Here is a 20,772-nt window from a genome sequence, read left to right as displayed (position 1 = left end):
ACTACTTTCATTTCCCAGATGGAGAGCTGATGGGCAGAGAGATTAAGTGACTTGCCCACGGGATCTGTGGCAAAGCCAGAAACCAAATCCAGATCCAGAGCTAGCCACAAGACCACACTTCTTCACTCTGGATCCTTCACACATTGAATTTCCATCCCCATGGTACTTTTCCAGTTGGTCTTGTTCCTAATTGGAAGAAAGTAAAAACTGCCCAATTTCTCTCAGAACGGGACATTTCTGAAAAATCCCAGGCCGCAAAGCTGGTTACCAGTGGCCCAGCCATCGCCATGGCTGGCTTGCTGGGCAGAGAGCCGGCCTGCCAGGGAGCCAGCCACCCTCATCCCGGGGAACTGAGAAGGCAGGCAGCCTGCCCACCTGCCAGGCAGGCCATGCACAGAGCTGGCTAGCTCATGGAGCCTGTGATCCTTAGGAGCCGGGTGGTTTGGACAGCCTAAGAAGTTCCCACAGAAAATTTCAGTTCTGTCAACTGATCCGCCAGGAAATCTTCAATCAGCTCTGTGCCTTGCTGATGCCAGGCATTTTTCGGCATCTGTTTGAATCTATGTCTACTGGCAGTACCGAGTATTGTTCTATCATTATCATAGTTGGTGTTGGTCCTGCCTTGAGCAGGGGGCTGGACTAGGTGACCTCCTGAGGTCCCTTCCAACCCTAATCTTCTATGATTCTATGATTGCTTGATGTATTGTGAGAGAGCCTGAAGCATTGGGTGGGCACCTGCAAGTAATACTTTATAAAGCCAAACCATTCAGGCAGTACCTATGATCTATCTATCTTTGCTGTTGATACACGTGTATCTGTCTAAGGTGTAAGGCATCATGTCTGTAGATGTCAGATAGATCTTTTCATAAATGGGTCAGTCGAAAGCACATTGATGGGCGTCAAATTGGGCTAATACAGAGCTGTGCTGTCTGGGAGGAGCAGGGGTGAAGGATTTGGGGGTGATTGGCTCTGGAGAGGTAATTCTCTGCAGTGGTCTTACAACATATGGGCATATAACACAGGAATTGCCATACTGGATCAGTCCAGGGGTCCACGTAGGCCAGCACCCTGTCTCAGCCTGACAAGCACCAGCTGCTTCAGAGGAAAGGTACAAGGAACCCCCTACTGGACAATTATGGAATAACCCTTCTCAGAGGGAAAGTTTCTTCCTGACCCCATCTGTTTGTGGTTGGCTCATGCCCTGAAGCATGAGAGTTTGTACCCTTTCTAACAACAAAAGCTTTACCCGCCCCCCCATGTAACTGGAGATGTCCTCATTAGCCATAGAAATATCCAATCCTTTTCTGAATCCTACTAAGCTCTTGGCCTCAACAGCATCTTGCGGCAATGAATTCTCCAGGTCAGTTAAATGTTGTGTAACATGTAGTTCTAGGAATTAGCTGTAAACTGGAGTTCTTGTGTATCCGTTAAGTTATAGTCCTATAGAGGCTCAGAGTAAATGAATGGATGTTTTATTTCTGTTAAGGATATTCATTCTTGTTGTGGTTTTGATCCTTGTGCAGAGGCCAGTATCTGGACAGGATCTGCAATAGATGTATTGTGATACAGCCAAAGGGCCAGCAGGGCAGCAGGAGAGTAGTAGACGGGAAGTATATGAACCCAGCATCACCAGAGCCTTAGTCCCTGTGGACTAAGGAGAGGTTACTACAGGTTAATTAGAGCACCTGGAGCCAATTAAGCCCCCCCCCCCCAATAAAAACCCCTGCTTTGATCACACAGGAGGAGGGAAGGAGAGCTGAGTGTAGTTTGGAGGCATACTGGTCTTGACCAGAGAATCAGAGTACCAAGGGAAGGGAGAGCCTGCCCAAGCAGGGCAGAGGGATTCCCCCAGTCCAGAGGACCAAGAGAAACCCTGTCCAAGGGGAAAGAGGGTAAGAAGCCTATGAAGCTGAAGGAACTAGGACTGGAGTAGGGGGCGGACCTGGGCCCCTACCCTGCTCCTTTTCTCTCCCCCTCCAGGGCACTAGTGGAGCCCAAGAATAGGGGAAGGGACGGCACCCTGACCCACTGCACCAAGGAAAAACGTGGGACCCACCACAATAGCATTGGCCATTTGCCACACATGGTGTGAGAAGTGGGATTTACCATGTTGTGGACTTAATCCAGGGTGCGCCAATCCCCCAACCTCGTCCCCAAGATGGACGGCACAGTCAAGGCGCTGGTGCAAGCCACAGCAGCCCAACAGGAGGCTACCTGGGTCCAGGCAGCCGCCCAACAGGAGGCGGGACAGCTGCAGCAGGAGACCAATCGCCTGCGGATGAGCCAGGCTGCCCAGGACCGCGCCCTGTTGCAGGAAGTGGTGAACCAGGAGAAGGTCCTCCCAGAGCTGAGCCACGGCCACGACGGGACGTGGACCATATGGGCCAGCAACTCTCTGCAGAAAATCACGTGGGAGGATGATGTGCAGGCATACCTCCTGGCCTTCAAGAGGGCAGCCCTGTGGGAGGCCTGGCCCCAAGATCAGTGGTCTGGCATCCTCGCCCCATTCCTGTGTGGGGAGGCCCAGAAGCGGAGGCTGTGGCAGACTATCCCCAGCTGAAAGCAGAGATCCTGGAGAGATCCCAGACAGATCCTAACGTAGTGAGCAGGGCTTTAAACTAGGTTCACGGGGGGAAGGAGACCAAAGCCCTGAGGTAAGTGGGGACGTGGGATATCGGGAGGAAGCACGAGCAGGAGAGCTCAAGAGGGGAGGACTCCTGCCTCATACTGAGAAAGCAGGACAAACAGCAAGTTATCTTAAGTGCCTATACACAAATGCAAGAAGCCTGGGAAACAAGCAGGGAGAATTGGAAGCCCTGGCACCGTCAAGGAATTATGATGTGATTGGAATAACAGAGACTTGGTGGGATAACTCACATGACTGGAGTACGGTCATGGATGGATATAAGCTGTTCAGGAAGGACAGGCAGGGCAGAAAAGGTGGGGGAGTTGCACTGTATGTAAGAGAGCAGTATGACTGCTCAGAGCTCAAGTATGAAACTGCAGAAAAACCTGAGAGTCTCTGGATTAAGTTTAGAAGCGTGAGCAACAAGGGTGATGTCGTGGTGGGAGTCTGCTATAAACCACCGGACCAGGGGGATGTGGTGGACGAGGCATTCTTCCGGCAACTAACAGAAGTTACTAGATCGCAGGCCCTGGTTCTCATGGGAGACTTCAATCACCCTGATATCTGCTGGGAGAGCAATACAGCGGTGCACAGACATCCAGGAAGTTTTTGGAAAGGGTAGGGGACAATTTCCTGGTGCAAGTGCTGGAGGAACCAACTAGGGGCAGAGCTCTTCTTGACCTGCTGCTCACAAACTGGGAAGAATTAGTAGGGGAAGCAAAAGTGGATGAGAACCAGGGAGGCAGTGACCATGAGATGGTCGAGTTCAGGATCCTGATACAAGGAAGAAAGGAGAGCAGCAGAATACGGACCCTGGACTTCAGAAAAGCAGACTTTGACTCCCTCAGGGAACTGATGGGCAGGATCCCCTGGGAGAACAACAGAAGGGGAAAAGGAGTCCAGGAGAGCAGGCTGTATTTTAAAGAATCCTTATTGCGGTTGCAGGAACAAACCATCCGATTTGTAGAAAGAATAGTAAATATGGCAGGTGACCAGCTTGGCTTAACAGTGAAATCCTTGCCGATCTCAAACACAAAAAAGAAGCTTACAAGAAGTGGAAGATTGGACAAATGACCAGGGAAGAGCATAAAAATATTGCTCGGGCATGCAGGAGTGAAATCAGGAAGGCCAAATCACACCTGGAGTTGCAGCTAGCAAGAGATGTTAAAAGTAACAAGAAGGGTTTCTTCAGGTATGTTAAGAACAAGAAGAAAGTCAAGGAAAGTGTGGGCCCCTTACTGAATGAGGGAGGCAACCTAGTGACAGAGGATGTGGAAAAAACTAATGTACTCAATGCTTTTTTTGCCTCTGTCTTCACGAACAAGGTGAGCTCCCAGACTACTGCACTGGGCAGCACAGCATGGGGAGGAGGTGACGAGCCCTCTGTGGAGGAAGAAGTGGTTCGGGACTATTTAGAAAAGCTGGACGAACACAAGTCCATGGGGCCGGATGCGCTGCATCCGAGAGTGCTAAAGGAGTTGGCGGATGTGATTGCAGAGCCCTTGGCCATTATTTTTGAAAACTCATGGCGATCGAGGGAGGTCCCGGACGACTGGAAAAAGGCTAATGTAGTGCCCATCTTTAAAAAAGGGAAGAAGGAGGATCTGGGGAACTACAGGCTAGTCAGCCTCACCTCAGTCCCTGGAAAAATCATGGAGCAGGTCCTCAAGGAATCAATTTTGAAGCACTTAGAGGAGATTAAAGTGATCAGGAACAGTCAACATGGATTCACCAAGGGCAAGTCATGCCTGACTAACCTAATTGCCTTCTATGATGAGATAACTGGCTCTGTGGATGAGGGGAAAGCAGTGGACGTGTTATTCCTTGACTTTAGCAAAGCTTTTGACACGGTCTCCCACAGTATTCTTGTCAGCAAGTTAAAGAAGTATGGGCTGGATGAATGGACTATAAGGTGGATAGAAAGTTGGCTAGATCATCGGGCTCAACGGGTAGTGATCAATGGCTCCATGTCTAGTTGGCAGCCGGTATCAAGTGGAGTGCCCCAAGGGTCGGTCCTCGGGCCAGTTTTGTTCAATATCTTCATTAATGATCTGGAGGATGGTGTGGATTGCACCCTCAGCAAGTTTGGGGATGACACTAAACTGGGAGGAGAGGTAGATACGCCGGAGGGTAGGGATAGGATACAGAGGGACCTAGACAAATTAGATCACTGGTTCCCAAACTTGTTCCGCCGCTTGTGCAGGGAAAGCCCCTGGAGGGCCGGGCTGGTTTGTTTACCTGCCGTGTCCACAGGTTAGGCCAATCGTGGCTCCCAGTGGCTGCCGTTCGCTGCTCCAAGCCAATGGGAGCTGCTGGAAGCGGCAGCCAGTACGTCCCTCAGCCTGTGCCGCTTCCAGCAGCTCCCATTGGCTTGGAACAGCGAACGGCAGCCACTGGGAGCCGCGATTGGCCGAACCTGTGGACACGGCAGGTAAACAAACCAGCCCGGCCCGCCAGGGGCTTTCCCTGCACAAGCGACGGAACAAGTTTGGGAACCACTGACTTAGAGGATTGGGCCAAAATGAATCTGATGAGGTTCAACAAGGACAAGTGCAGAGTCCTGAACTTAGGACGGAAGAATCCCATGCACTGCTACAGACTAGGGACCGAATGGCTAGGCAGCAGTTGTGCAGAAAAGGATGTAGGGGTTACAGTGGACGAGAAGCTGGATATGAGTCAACAGTGTGCCCTAGTTGTCAAGAAGGCCAGTGGCATTTCATAGAATCCTAGAATCATAGAATATCAGGGTTGGAAGGGACCTCAGGAGGTCATCTAGTCCAACCCCCTGCTCAAAGCAGGACCAATCCCCAACTAAATCATCCCAGACAGGGCTTTGTCAAGCCTGACCTTAAAAACTTCTAAGGAAGGAGATTCCACCACCTCCCTAGGTAACCCATTCCAGTGTTTCACCACCCTCCTAGTGAAAAAGTTTTTCCTAATATCCAACCTAAACCTCCCCCACTGCAACTTGAGACCATTACTCCTTGTCCTGTCATCTTCTACCACTGAGAATAGTCTAGAACCATCCTCTTTGGAACCACCTCTCAGGTAGTTGAAAGCAGCTATCAAATCCCCATCTCATTCTTCTCTTCTGCAGACTAAACAATCCTAGTTCCCTCAGCCTCTCCTCATAAGTCATGTGTTCCAGTCCCCTAATCATTTTTGTTGCCCTTCACTGGACTCTCTCCAATTTTTCCACATCCTTCTTGTAGTGTGGGGCCCAAAACCAGACACAGTACTCCAGATGAGGCCTCACCAATGTCGAATAGATGGGAACGATCACATCCCTCGTTCTGCTGGCTATGCCCCTACTTAGACATCCCAAAATGCCATTGGCCTTCTTGGCTACAAGGGCACACTGTTGACTCATATCCAGCTTCTCGTCCACTGTCACCCCAGGTCCTTTTCCGCAGAACTGCTTCCTAGCCATTCAGTTCCTAGTCTGTAGCGGTGCGTGGGATTCTTCCGTCCTAAGTGCAGGACCCTATCCTTGTTGAACCTCATCAGATTTCTTTTGGCCCAATACTCCAATTTGTCTAGGGCCCTCTGTATCCACTTCTTTCTCCACAGAGGGCTGGCCACCTACTCCACATGCTGTGTTGCCCAGCGCAGCAGTCTGGGAGCTGACCTTCTTCGTGAAGACAGAGGCAAAAAAAGCATTGAGTACATTAGCTTTTTCCACATCCTCTGTCACTAGGTTGCCTCCCTCATTCAGTAAGGGGCCCACACTTTCCTTGGCTTTCTTTTTGTTGCCAACATACCTGAAGAAACCCTTCTTGTTACTCTTAACATCTCTTGCTAGCTGCAGCTCCAGGTGCGATTTGGCCCTCCTGATTTCATTCCTACATACCCGAGCAGCATTTTTATGCTCTTCCCTGGTCATTTGTCCAATCTTCCACTTCTTGTAAGCTTCTTTTTTATGTTTAAGATCCACAAGGATTTCACTGTTAAGCCAAGCTGGTCGCCTGCCATATTTACTATTCTTTCGACACATCAGGATGGTTTGTCCCTGTAACCTCAATAGGGATTCTTTGAAATACAGCCGGCTCTCCTGGACTCCTTTCCCCCTCATGTTATTCCCCCAGGGGATCCTACCCATCAGTTCCCTGAGGGAGTCGAAGTCTGCTTTCCTGAAGTCCAGGATCCGTATTCTGCTGCTCTCCTTTCTTCCTTGTATCAGGATCCTGAACTCGACCATCTCATGGTCACTGCCTCCCAGGTTCCCATCCACTTTTGCTTCCCCTACTAATTCTTCCCAGTTTGTGAGCAGCAGGTCAAGAAAAGCTCCGCCCCTAGTTGGCTCCTCCAGCACTTGCACCAGGAAATTGTCCCTACACTTTCCAAAAACTTCCTGGATTGTCTGTGCACCGCTGTATTGCTCTCCCAGCAGATATCAGGGTGATTGAAGTCTCCTATGAGAACCAGGGCCTGCGATCTAGTAACTTCCGTTAGTTGCCGGAAGAAAGCCTCTGTATTCTGCTGCTTACCTTTCTTCCCTGTGTCAGGATCCTGAACTCGACCATCTCATGGTCCCTGCCTCCGAGATTCCCATCCACTTTTGCTTCCCCTACTAATTCTTCCCAGTTTGTGAGCAGCAGGTCAAGAAAAGCTCCGCCCCTAGTTGGCTCCTCCAGCACTTGCACCAGGAAATTGTCCCCTACACTTTCCAAAAACTTCCTGGATTGTCTGTGCACCGCTGTATTGCTCTCCCAGCAGATATCAGGATGATTAAAGTCGCCCATGAGAACCAGGGCATGCGATCTAGTAGCTTCTACGAGTTGCCAGAAGAAAGCCTCGTCCACCTCATCCCCCTGGTCCGGTGGTCTATCGCAGATTCCCACCACTACATCACTCTTGTTGCTCACACGTCTAAACTTAATCCAGTGACACTCAGGTTTTTCTGCAGTTTCATACCGGAGCTCTGCTCCCTTACATACAGTGCTACTCCACCACCTTTTCTGCCCTGGCTGTCCTTTCTGAACAGTTTATAACCATCCATGACAGTACTCCAGTCATGTGTGTTATCCCACCAAGTCTCTGTTATTCCAATCACGTCATAATTCCTTGCCTTCACCAGGACCTCCAGTTCTCCCTGCTTGTTTCCAAGGCTTTGTGCATTTGTATATAGGCACTTGAGATAACCTGCTGATCGCCCCTCATTCTCAGTATGAGGTAGGAGCCCTCCCCTCACAGACGTTCCTGCCTGTGCTTCCTCCAGGTATCCTGCTTGCCCACTTACCTCAGGGCTTTGGTCTCCTTCCCCCAGTGAACCTAGTTTAAAGCCCTCCTCACTAGGTTAGCCAGCCTGCTCGCAAATGTGGGCTGTATAAGTAGGGGCATTGCCCGCAGATCGAGGGACGTGATCGTTCCCCTCTATTCGACATTGGTGAGGCCTCATCTGGAGTATTGTGTCCAGTTTTGGGCCCCACACTACAAGAAGGATGTAGAAAAATTGGAAAGAGTCCAGCGGAGGGCAACAAAAATGATTAGGGGCCTGGAGCACATGACTGATGAGGTGAGGCTGAGGGAACTGGGATTGTTTAGTCTGCGGAAGAGAAGAATGAGGGGGGATTTGATAGCTGCTTTTAACTACCTGAAAGGCGGTTCCAAAAAGGATGGATCTAGACTATTCTCAGTGGTGGCAGATGACAGAACAAGGAGTAATGGTCTCAAATTGCAGTGGGGTGGTTTAGGTTGGATATAGGAAAAACTTTTTCACTAGGAGGGTGGTGAAGCACTGGAATGGGTTACCTAGGGAGGTGGTGGAATCTCCTTCCTTGGAGGTTTTTAAGGTCAGGCTTGACAAAGCCCTGGCTGGGATGATTTAGTTGGGGATTGGGCCTGCTTTGAGCAGGGGGTTGGACTAGATGACCTCCTGAGGTCCCTTCCAACCCTGATATTCTATGATTCTAACAACGGCGTTGCAAGCCCAGACGTTCCATGAATGGCGGTATAGTTAGGACAAGGCACCACAGGTTGCAACAGTTTGACCTAATCCACCTGAGCTGGAAGTGGCTACGCCCTGAGGCCCTAGATTATTGAGAACTCCAGGAGAGCCGTAACAGGAAGGAAGGACACCCAGGAACAGCCTGAGGCCCTGAAGGGTCCTGGGGACTTTGGGGGAGTGGGCTGGGACGGGCCAAATAGCCCAAGGCAGAGGGCAACAATTGGGGTATGGTATTGGTGTTACGAGTGTGGGGAATTGGGGCACATCGCAGCCCAGTGCCCCAACAGGGAGGAGCCCATGCAGTGCAATCTGGGGGATCACAGGACGCGATGTGGCCTAATCAGCTTGGTGGGGGTTACAATGACCCCACATGGGTACACCAGGTCGGTAAAGATGAATGGCATTGAGACCACAGCTTTGGTGGATTCGGGGAATGCTCTCACACTGGACTCAGGGAAGTTAGTAAGGCAAGGCCAACTGACCTATACGTCCATGGCACCATAAGTTTCTACCCCACGATCCTAGTGCGAATTGAGATCCAGGGGAATACTACCGGGGTGATCACAGGGGTGATCCCCAGACTCCCCTACCCAGTCCTAATCAGTAGGGACTTCACATGGTTTTAGAAGCTACTCCCACAAATAGAGCTAGGGGAGGGCAGCAACCCCCGGACTGAGATCAAGGCACCCATGAATAGCCCTGTCCCAATTTTCGCCAGACTTGTCCCAGATTTATTTTCATACCCCAGGAAGCCCTGGGAGTCTAGGTGGGAAAGGAGGGCAGATAAAAGATTAGGAAACAGGATTCTGAAAGGGAATCAGAAAGCCACCTTTGTTGGTAGGTGTGATAAATGAAGGGGAGAGGAGTAGCTCCCTTTTATGGACAAGCAGCCAGCCAGTTAGCTATAAAATCCCTGTTAGTAGCTGTTCTCTACTTGCTTTACCTGTAAAGGGTTAAAAAGTCCATAGGTAAAAGGGAGGGAGTGGGCACCTGACCAAAAGAGCCAATGGGAAGGCTAGAACTTTTTAAACTTGGGAAAAAAAACTTCCCCTTTATCTGTCTGTGTTGTTATCCCAGAGAGCAGGGACAGGGCTGGAGCTATGTTGTAAAAGCTTGGGCCAGGTATGAAATTAATCAGATCATACCTAGAAACTCCTCATTTGAAACCCCAGAGATGTGAGTAGATCAGGAATGTCTAGGGAGACGCGATGAAGTTTCTCTCTTTTATTTCGTTATGGCTTGTGGATTCCTCTGTGCTAACCCCAGGTGCTTTTGTTTTGCTTGTAACCTTTAAGCTGGACCTCTTGATGCTTAATCCTTGTAATTGTTTTTTTTTTAAACCTAGCAAAAAGCCTAAATTCCAGATGTATTTTTTCTTTTTGTTTTTAATAAAATTTACCTTTTTTAAGAACAGAATTGGATTTTGTGTCCTAAGAGGTTTGTGCACATGCTGTTTAATTAGCTGGTGGCAACAGCTGATTTCCTTCGTTTTCTTTCTCAGCTCTTCCCCAGACGGGGGGGTGAAAGGGCTTGAGGGTGCCCCACATGAAGGAATCCCCAAATGCGCCTTCCTGGGTTCTCAAAGGGGTTTTGCACTTGGGTGGTGGCAGCATCTACCCATCCAAGGTCAGAGAGAAGCTGTAACCTTGGGAGTTTAATACCAGCCTGGAGTAGCCAGTATTAATTTTTAGAATACTTGCGGGCCCCCACCTTCTGCACTCGAAGTGCCAGAGTGGAGAATCAGCCTTGACAGTAGCTGTCCGGGAGGCCAGGAGACAGCTCAGACCAGTGAGGACCTGGAGGCAGTCCCCAGCACCAGTAGGAGCAACTCGGGGGTGGAGTTGAAACTGACCCCACAAAATTAGGCCAGATTGGCCCCGCATGCAAGAATTTTGGGCAGGACCAAGCCTATGACCCATTATATGCAAACATGAGGGAGGAGGTAGTGGAGGTAAACGGCGTGCCCGTACAGGGGAAAACCAAAGGCCCAGGGCCATACTATGTGGTCAAACATGACCTATTGTACCGACTAGCGCAAATATAGGGGGAGGAAGTAGAGCAGCTCTTAGCACCACGGAAGCACAAAAGAGCTGTGTTAGAGCTAGCTCACATCCATTTCTTCGAGGGACATCTAGGAGTAGATAAGACCCTGGATAGAATTCTCAGGAGGTTTCACTGGCCGGGAGTACGGGCGGAAGTCCAGCGTTATTGCGCCTCCTGCCCAGAATGACAGTTACACAGCCCCTGACCTCATTTACGGGCCCCGCTGGAGCCCTTGCCCGTTACTGATGTCCCTTTTGAAAGGATAGTCATGGACCTAGTGGAGCCACTAGAAAGATCGGCCCGGGACCACCAAAGCAAACTTCTCATCCTTACATGCCACACAGTACCTGGAAGCCATTCCCCTAAGAAGCCCCAAGTTCAAGGCAATGGCAAAAGAACTGCTCCAGGTTTTTGCTAGAGTGGGCATCCCTAAAGAAATCTTGACCAACCAAGGAACTCCCTTTATGCTGAAATTAATGAGGGACTTATGTACCCTACTCCACATCCAAGCCTTGCAGACCTCAGTCTACCATCCTCAAACGGATGGCCTGGTTGAGCGATTTAATTGTACCCTCAAAAGCATGATCTGGAAGGTGGTGGTCCAAGGTGGAAAAGACTGGGATACCCTTCTACCGTACCTGATGTTTGCAATACGGAAGGTCCCCCAGGCGTCAACAGGATTCTTGCCCTTCGAGCTACTCTACGGACACCACCCATGTGGCATATTAGATATCGTCAAGGAGGATTGGGAAGAACGTCATTGAGCACGTGGCTCAGATAAGAGAGCAAATAGCCCGGGTGACCCCTATAGTATGAGGGCATTTGGAGAAAGCACAAGAGGTCCAGCAGACCTACTACAACTTCTAGGCAAAAACACGGAGATTTCAGCCAGGAGAACAGGTGCTGGTGCTGGTACCGACAACAGAAAGCAAGCTCCTAGCCAGCTGGCCTGGGCCATATGAGATAGTGGAAGCCATTGCGGAGGTGGACTACAAGGTAAAGCAACCGGACCACTGAAGGCCAGAGCAGATCTACCACATTCACTTACTGAAGCCCTGGCGCAACCAGGAGAGGTGCCTGGTCACCCAGGAAGCTCCACCCCAGGCAGATGGCCCACAAGGACAGGTGAGGATATCCCCTGAATTAACCCCAACACAATGAACAGAGGTCATTTATGATCCAGCGGAATCAAGATATGTTCTCCGTGCAGCCAGGCTGTACAACAATGGTCCAGCACTATATCGTCACATGTCCCGGAGCAAGGGTAACAATAAAACCATACTGAATACCGGAGGCCAAAAGGGAAGAAATTAGGACGGAGGTGAGGAGGATGCTGGAACCCAGGGTTATTGAAGAATCCCACAGGCACTGGTCCAGCCCTATCGTCCTAGTCCCCAAGCCTGATGGCACCCTGAGGTTTTGTAATGACTTCCAAAAGTTGAACAAAATATGTCAATTCGATGCCTACCCAATACCACGCATTGATGAGCTAGTTGATCAGTTAGGCAAGGCCCGATACTTGACCACCTTGGACTTGAGCAAAGGCTATTGGCAAATCCCCCTGGCTGAGGAGGCCAAGGAGAAGACAGCCTTCTCTCCACCCGATGGCCTGTGTCAATACACCGTTCTCCCTTTCGGACTCCATGGGGCCCCCGCAATGTTCAACAACTTATGGACAAATTACTACAACCCCACGCCAAGGATGCCGCCACTTATTTAGACGATGTAGTCATCTATAGCCCTGACTGGGAGATGCACCTAGGAAAAGTAGAAGAGGTACTAGACGCCCTTAGACAGGCTGGCCTCACGGCCAACCCTCCCAAGTAGGGCTAACTCAGGCTAGCTGAGGCCAGATACCTCGGGTATGTAGTAGGAAGGGGCTTGGTGAAACCCCAATGGAACAAAGTAGAGGCAATACAGGGTTGGCCCCGACCAGTCAGCAAAAAGCAAGTCAGAGCATTTTTAGGGATAGTGGGGTACTATTGTAGGTTCATCCCTCACTTCGCCATGAGGGCCTGGCCGCTGACGGACCTGATAAAAGCTTGGGGTCCAGAGATAGTAAAGTGGACCGATGCAGCAGAAGCAGCATTCACAGACTTAAGGACGGCCCTTTGCAGTCATCCAGTGCTCATAGCCCCAGACTTTGAGAAGGAATTCATCCTGCAAACGGATGCCTCGGAGATAGGGCTAGGGGCCATCCTCTCGCAGATGGTTGGGGAGGAGGAGCTACCAATCCTGTACTTCAGCCGGAAACTCCTTCCCAGGGAGCAACGGTACGCTGTTGTCTCAAAGGAATGTCTGGCAGTTAAATGGGCCATGGAGACTCTCCGATACTACCTACCAGGGCGGCGGGTCACCCTCGTAACAGACCACACCCCACTCCAGTGGATGCACCGAAACAAGGAGAATGCGAGAGTGACTAGATGGTCCCTCCCACTTCAGGAACAGCACAGAGCTGGAAGCCAACACAGCAATGCTACCGGCCTGTCTCGACAGCACTGCTTCTCGTTCCAAGTGGCCCAACCCCATGGTGTTGGGGTGGGGAATATGTGATGCAGCAGGGCCTGAGGGCAGCAGAAGAGTAATAGATGGGAGGTATATAAACCCAGGATCATCAGAGCCTTATTCCCTGTGGACTAAGGAGAGGTTACTGCAGGTTAATTAGAGCACCTGGAGCCAATTAACACCCCCTTCCCCGGTCAGACAGAGGAGGGGAAGGAGAGTTGACTGTAGTTTGGAGGTGTTCTGGTGTTGACCAGGGGAAGGTAGACCCTGCCCAAGCTGGGCAGTGGGACTCCCCCAGCCCAGAGGATTGAGAGAAACCCAGCCCAAGGGCAAAGAGGGTAAGAAGCCTGTGAAGCTGAAGGGGCTGGGACCAGAGTAGGGGGCAGACCTGGGTCCCTTTCCTACTCCCTTTCTCTCCCCATCCAGGGCACTAGCGGAGCCCAAGAATAGGGGCAGGGGCAGTGCCCTGACCCATCACACCAAGGAAAAACGCGGGACCCACCACAATAGCATTGTCCAATTGCCACAATATGTAAATAACAACAACAGCTTTGTACATTGACTTATTGCAGCAGTGCCTGGGAGCCCCAGCCATGGACCAGGACCCCATATGCTAGGCACTGTACAAAAGCTGGTGCGCACAAATCTATAGACTAATGGCACCCCACAAGTCTGCCCTGCACAAGCAGTGGGAGGCTAATTGTGGAGAGCGTTGTGTGGGCTCCCTACAATGTTTCCAATGTTAGAAGATATGCAAGAGAGGTTGTTGAAAGTCAGGGCACAGACACAGGACAATCTAACATGCCCCCTAAGAGCCATGTGATGTAAATCAGGCGAACGCCACCTGCCATGCCACCATGTTCTGGGTACATCCAGCTGAAATGCACCTGCTTTGCTGCTGAAAGTTACAGATGCCCCAAGCTTCGAACCCACCCACTCTACTCCCTAATGTTCCAGCTAAAGCCAGGTACAATGCATGCAGCCTGGGAGCACCCGCCAACAACAAGGTCACCGGCCATTCTGGATCCATCTGTGCCCAAGGTACTCACTGTGCAGCTGGGCACCAGCCATGCTGTCCCGCGTGCCAGGGCCATCCTAGTGGAAAACATCTACAGTGATAGGTAGGCGCAGGTGGAAGGCATCCGCTGTGCTGGCCAGCAGACTGGGCACCTAGGCAGACTGCACCCTCCACACTGACCAGAACACGTAGGGCTGTGTGACGCGGGGCTCTACTCACCGCAGGCAGTGCCTCCTCCTGGCTATTCTGGGAATTAGCTCTGTATGGTCAATGCCCCTTCCTGTAGTTGCACTCCATCTCCCCATCTCACCTTCTTTGTCTCCAGCCCCTCTCTCGCACCAGGAGCTCTTGGGGACTCAGCCTTCCAGGCTGGTCACTGCATGGGCTCCCCTTCAGGGGTGTCTTTCAAAGTCTCTTCTGTCCACACAGCATCAGGCAGCCCTCACGCCCGCTGCCCTGACCCTGTCACTCCAACAGTGACTCAGGCAGTCTTCCTGTTCACTGCCCCCAAACAGTACCGCTCTGCAGTGACTGGTATGGGAACCCAGGCCTGCCCTCTATGCTGGGTGCCAGTCCAGGGCCGTCGTGACCAGCTGAGGTGTGCATCTCCACCATTGTTCTGCTCTCACCCCGGCTCCCTCCTTCTGGGCTGCTTCTCCCCTACCTCAGGGAGGGGGACTACAGCCTTCCTCCCTGCTGCACTGTTCCCAGCCTCCATGCCTGTTCCCTCAAAGGGGAGCCGTCTTCTAATAAGCTTCCTCCAGCTTAATTCTGCCCTTTTTGCAGCCTAATTGGCTGATTGGGCCCACACGGCCTAATTCAGCCCTCTCAGGGCCAGCGTGGGGAGGATGCCCCATCGTGGGCTGGCAATAGCATGCTGCCCAGGCAGCAAGGGAGCCGCAGTGAGAGGAGGGTAGGCGGGCTGGAGGAGAGGGGGCTGTGAGGAGTGATCACCTCCACACAGCCACCCGCTAGTGACATCTCTAACGCCCAGTCCCCTCCCAGTCAGAGCTCTGCACCGAGCTGCAATGGAAGAGCAAACCACACGTCACACAGAAACCACAAAGAGCACAAGCCCAGTGCACAGAGCTCGTGTCCCCACCCTCTGTAACCTCAGCCATGGCACAGAGAGTGCAGCGAGCAGGGGACCCTCCCTGCCCCCGCTGAAACAGGGCACCCTGGAGCCAGGGGCCTGCAGGTGTCATTGGCTAAGGAACCTTTTGTGGGAGTCTGGAGACAGAAATCCAGCTGATGCGCATATCTCTGTATTTCACCCCTCCTTCCTGTCCACACCAGGTACTGCTCCCCATGCCAGACACCATCACAAGCTGTCCTGCAGACAGTCCTTTTCCCCCCAACCCCAGCCTACCCTAAAAGAGAGCCCAAGCGTCCTAGGAAGGGAGTCCACACAGGCTACCTGCAGGCAGCAGATACCCCAGCTGTGCAGTGGTCCCATTCCCACCCCACTCCGCCACCTCTCCATGGCTTCCCACTCTCAGGACAATTCCTCATTACAGACCCACATTCCCCTCCTGGTTATCCCCATGAAGAGCCAGCAGCAGAAGCATATTACATTGCATGTCCCATCTCCAATGCCCTTTCCACTGGGTGGGTGTCATCATCCCCATTCTATAGGGCTGGGGGAAACTGAGGCACACAGCAAGGAAGGGACTTGCCCCAGGCCACACAGCAGGCTGGTGTCAGAGCCAGAAACAGCACCCCGGGTTTTTGCTCCCCTGTCCCAGCCATCTCACCAGCCTCTGGTTCGGGGCAATGTCATCCATGTGGAAGGAACTGATTCCACCTCATTTTAAGCTCCCTGAGCCGATCCTGGGGATCTTCCTCTTTTGGGGTTTTGGCCCACAGCAGGATCTGCATTTTGCTCTCTACCTTCCAGGTATCTGAGCCCCTCTGTACACCCTTCCTTCTAATGCCCTTTCTCACCTCCCTGCAGGCTGCCCTCCCCCACCACAGCACTCCCTCTCTCTGAAAACACTGCAAGCACCACGCCACAGTTAGGCCAGCAGGAAACACCAGAGCTCAGAGCAGCCACCTCCCACCACTCCCCATGGTCACTGGGGCCAACCTCCCCCATGCCCAAGTGATGGGAGTGCTGGAGTGACACCTCCCCCCAAACCTCAGTCCCCACATGGCAGCCAGGGTGTCTCATGGGACGCAGTGTTTGCGTTCCCAGAATGTAGGGGAGGGGAGGGGCGGATGATCGGGGATCGAGAAGGGGGGACACCTCCCAGCAGCCTCGTGGGGAGAAAAGAGGAAATGAGCTCACATGAGACTTTCCTAGGGTGGCAGTGAGAATTGTTAAATGCTCAGTGATGATGGTGAGAAGCAGAACCCAGACAGGCAGACAGGCCTGGCAGACAGAGACAGGCAGACAGATACGTACACCAGTTGGATGGCTGGCTGGATGCAATGTACACCAGCTGGACGGACGGACACACACATATCGTCGGCGATGTTGTTGTTGTTGTTTTGGTCCCAAGATACTAGAGAGACGCGGTGGGTAATATCTAACCAATCTCCCACTCTCCCCGCCCCCCGCATTTGGCTGTGACACCCCAAGTTCCTTTCCCAGCCCTGAGGAAGAGCTCGTTTCTCTCCCGACTGGCATGGGTCCAGTAAAAGATGTGCTCTCCACCACCTGGCCTCGATAAACACTGGTTGTGGTTAATCCACATCTCTCTCGATTTGCACAAGTGTGTACGTTCCTTTTGGGCCGCTTGGCTGTCTCCAGAGCCACAGCTGAGGCTAGCACCAAGAGCACTCTGCTCTCCGGGCTGGATGGCGGCAGTGCCATGAGGGACCAGATCAGCCCCATGCCCATCTTTACCAGGCAAAGAGGCAGTGCGAATCCTACACCCAACCCAAGCAGAGATTGAGGATCTCGATGAGCCCTGAAGCCCAACCCCACTGGCAGCTCCCTACGTCACCCCAAGATCTTAGCACACCCATGGCCACCCCTCACCCCAGCCACACCCCACAGACCCGCAGCGCCCCTCCCTACCTGTGTCCTGGCGGAACTGGTGCATGGACTGCAGGTCGATAATATACGGAGCCAGCTGGGGATCCACCTGCCCCAGCACCACGCTGCCCCGGGCATCCTCCTTCAACACGTTCTCAATGTGGTGGCAGACGGCCGCTGTGTAGGGCCGCCAGCGCCCGTGCTCGTTCAGCCACTCCCACACCACCACGCGGGCCAGGTTCTGCGGCGGGAAGCCCAGCCCATTCACCGAGATCAGCACCCCCGAGCTCGGCCGCAACATGGCGCCAGGTCAGCAGGCAGCAGCCTGAGCAGGGCAGACAGACGGGGAAGTCAGCAGGAGGGCATCCTCCCAGGGCCCTTGCCCTCTGGGGGTGGTTCTCTGGGCCTGACTGGCTTGACCTCTGGTTTCAGAGTCCTTCGGAAAGCAGCAGGGATGAGGAACGAGCAGTATCCCTGCAACGTGCTGGTCCCCGGGGGAATGATCCCGGCTGCACAGAGTCTGTCTATTCTCTTAACTGCACATGGAGCCAGGCTGGAGCGAGCATCTTGGCCACACCCAATCCCTGGTGCTCCGAAGACCTGGCGCAGCTGGTGGGAGCAGAAGGAAAATGATCCAGCCCTTGCTGCCCCTCTGTTCACATCCAAATAGGAGACCCCTGGGAAAATGCAGGGTCCCACCCTTGATTTTGTCCTGCGCTCCCCTCTTCCCTGCTCGACTCTGGTTACACTCGGCCCCTGGTGCTCTCAGGCTTGTGCCTCCATAGCCCAGCCGCCTGCTGAAGGCTCTTGACCTCAGCAGTGTGAGTAATGAGGCCTCCGCAGAGCCCAGAACAGCCAGCCCAAGCCCAGCGTCTCGTCTCGGGAGGCTCCTGTCTCCAGGCCCTCGGGGAGGCTGTGCAGGGCCACACAACCCATGCCAGGGTGATCAGTCTCCAGCTGCTTCCCCCACACCCTTCCCCACCCCCAATTCCAACAGACTGCCTCACTCAGTCCCAAAAGGCCTCAGGCACCCTGCCCCGCTGGTCGGATGGGATCACAGCTCCCTCCCCACGGGTCACAGCTGGGGCTCACTGCAGGTGACTCCTCTGAAACCTGTCCCTGGGGAGGGCATCCCCCCCAGCCAGAATCACACATTCTGTGCCTGGGGGGGATGGCTCTGGTGTCTTTACTGGGGGTGAAGGGAGCCCAGCAGGGAGGAGGGGGTGGGGGGGGCTGCGTCCTGGGGCTCACAAGCTGCTGCTGCAGAAGGGGAAACCCCCTCCTCTCCTTCTTGCTTCCTGCTGCTCAGTCTCTGTCATGGATGGCTCCACAGCAGCTGGCCAAGTCTCATCTCTGTAGCAAGGGGAGAAATTGGCCCGTCTGCTGCCGGAGGACAGGTGGGGGATGCAGCCTGAAAGGGGAAAGCATCAATCAGTGATGGGGCTTTCTGTCTGGGAGAGCAGACTCCCATCCCCCGCCCCCCTCTGTATTTCCACCTCCCAGCCCAGGGACTGACCCCAGGCTCATTCTCCCTGGGCTGTCTCCTTCCTCATCCATCCATCTAGCATATATGCCAGGCTGGCCCCCTATGAGAGCTCAGTGACCCCTCTCTGCTGGCTTCGTGATGACCAGAGCCCCATCTCTGTCCATTTCACTCATCAGTGGAGAAATCCCATCGACCAGAGACCCATCGGGGCCATCCAGCCCGCCCCTCCGATGCAGGATCGCTCCTGATGCCTTCTGTCCCTTTAAGGTGGAGGTGGGGGTGCAGGGATTGGTGTGATAAAGGAGAGGGATGCCGTTATAGGCTTAAAGAGCACTGCAGGCCCCTCACCCCTTCCTCGCCTGCTGGCAGGCACTGCAGTCCCCGGGCTAGCGTGCCAAGCCACGGCACGGATTCTGCCGGAGTGCGGTTAAATGGGGTCTCCAGTGGATCCTCCCCTCCCCCCGCCATTTAAACAAACACCACAGCCCCTCAGCCAGCAAGCGCCTGGCACATCTCCTGGGGATGCCTCCGCCTGCCCCAGCCCAGCTCGAACTGACCGTCTTCACTGCAGGTGCAGCTCCGCAGCCGCGATTCAGCCACTCGCCCCTGCTCCTACATCTCCCCTGCCGCCCCGGCTTTGTCTGGGCTGCCTTCCCTGCTCGCCTCCCCGCCACAAACGAGGTCACCGGCAGAGGCTGCAGCACGCACGCACACACCCTGGGCATGCCAGCAACAGTGATTTGGGGCACGCTGGGCACTTTCCGCTCGCACGGATGTGCGGGGAAGCAGCAGCCGATTCGGGTCCCTGGGACGTTTTGACACCGAAGGGATCCCCAGACAAATACCCCCCCCAAGGATCAAAGCGGCAGGTCCCCAAGACTCATTGCCCCCTCTCCCCCCCAGCAACAGAAGGGGCAGGGGGGCTACAGGGGCAGCGCATGGCAGCATCTCGCCCGGCCCGGCAGCACACGAGTCCCAGGGCTGAGATCTTCACCCGGGAGGGGCAGGTGGTTCCATTTTCTCCTCCTTTACGGCAAGGCTCTGGGCACAGCTATTAGGGGAGTCAGGAAGGTCCCTTAAACCTGCCCCCCCAAGCAGCCCCCACGAGGTCCCGATGGGACGTTTTCCCTGCAGCCTGGGCCCATCTGCCAGCCCAGCTCCCGTCGCCCCCTCCCCAACTCCCTGCTGCAAACCCAGCTCGCTGCCATGGCTGCTCGCTCTCCTGGCACCCCGCGGCGGCTCGCTCCCTCTCCCTCCTCGCCCCCTCTCGGGGATCCCTGTTCACCCACCTGGCTCCGGCTCCGGCTCCGGCTCGGCTCCGCTCTGCCGCGGCGGCCGCCGCCGCTCCGGGGCCGGGCTGGGGGAGGAGGGGACTGGCTGCAGCAGCAAGAGGAGCGAGCGCAAACCCGGGGGCGCCCCGGCGCCCAGCCCTCGCCAAAACAACAAGCCGAGCCGCGGGAAGAGGCTGCGCACAGAGGATCCGGAGCATCCCTAACTGGAGCCCCGCCTGGCCGCCGCGCCGGGGCGAGGCTGGGGGGCGAGAGGCGGCCGACCGCCGTCCAGGACTACCTCCCTCGGGGGCCGGGGAGAAGGAGGGGCAGGGATGGAAAGCGATGGGCGACCTCCCCATAGGGAGCTGGCTGGGGGTCCCTCGGCCATGCGCCCGGGGGCAGAGCGCGCACAGCCTGCCCCGATTTGGGGAGGGAGGCGGGGTGACTTTAAAGCAGCGTTTCCCCTCTGCGGTTTTGGGCTGGCCCAGGGGATCCCTCCTGAATGCATGCCCTTCATCTCAGCACGGCAGGAACCATTGTCCCCATTTTACAGCTGAGGAAACTGAGGCACGGAGTGGGGGGTGAGGACTCGCCCAAAAGACTCAGGGGCAGAGCTGGGAATAAAACTCAGATGTTCTGGCTCCCACTTTCTAATGCTAATTGTTAGTCCACGTTGCCTCCACTGCCCTATACCACAGTGGCAATTTAGGTTGGGCAGGGAGCCCAACGCACAAGGTCATATGGATCCAAGGGTCCCCAGACCCACCAGTATTCTGGAAAGCAGGCCTAGACCCACTAATATATGAGCCATGGATGCAAACAGAATTTTGCTAATTAGGGGGCCCAGGTTACCTATCCAGCCATCCCAAATTTGAGTGGCATTACAACCTGGCACA

General features: G+C 54.0%; 1 protein-coding gene across 2 annotated transcripts in view; it reads right to left on the bottom strand.

Annotated features, from left to right (window-relative positions):
• Positions 1 to 20,302, bottom strand: part of DTX1 (deltex E3 ubiquitin ligase 1) — a 104,187-nt gene extending 83,885 nt beyond the window's left edge. The window contains exons 1-2 of one of the 2 annotated variants that reach the window (XM_037878913.2): positions 19,895 to 20,302; positions 17,162 to 18,530 (exon numbers count right to left, since the gene is read on the bottom strand). In XM_037878913.2, coding sequence (XP_037734841.1) covers positions 17,162 to 17,420 — 259 coding nt within the window. In that variant the 5' untranslated portion in view covers positions 17,421 to 18,530; positions 19,895 to 20,302. Of the gene's footprint in view, positions 1 to 17,161; positions 18,531 to 19,162; positions 19,343 to 19,894 lie in introns of those variants that run through there. The other variant, XM_037878915.2, reaches the window with a different exon arrangement.
• Positions 20,303 to 20,772: the final 470 nt, after the last annotated feature.

Source organism: Chelonia mydas, chromosome 15 (genome assembly GCF_015237465.2).
Source record: "Chelonia mydas isolate rCheMyd1 chromosome 15, rCheMyd1.pri.v2, whole genome shotgun sequence".
In the NCBI taxonomy this organism is placed as follows: Eukaryota; Metazoa; Chordata; order Testudines; family Cheloniidae; genus Chelonia; species Chelonia mydas.
Note: the sequence above shows the minus strand (reverse complement) of the source record. Positions and strands in the feature narration are given on the sequence as shown.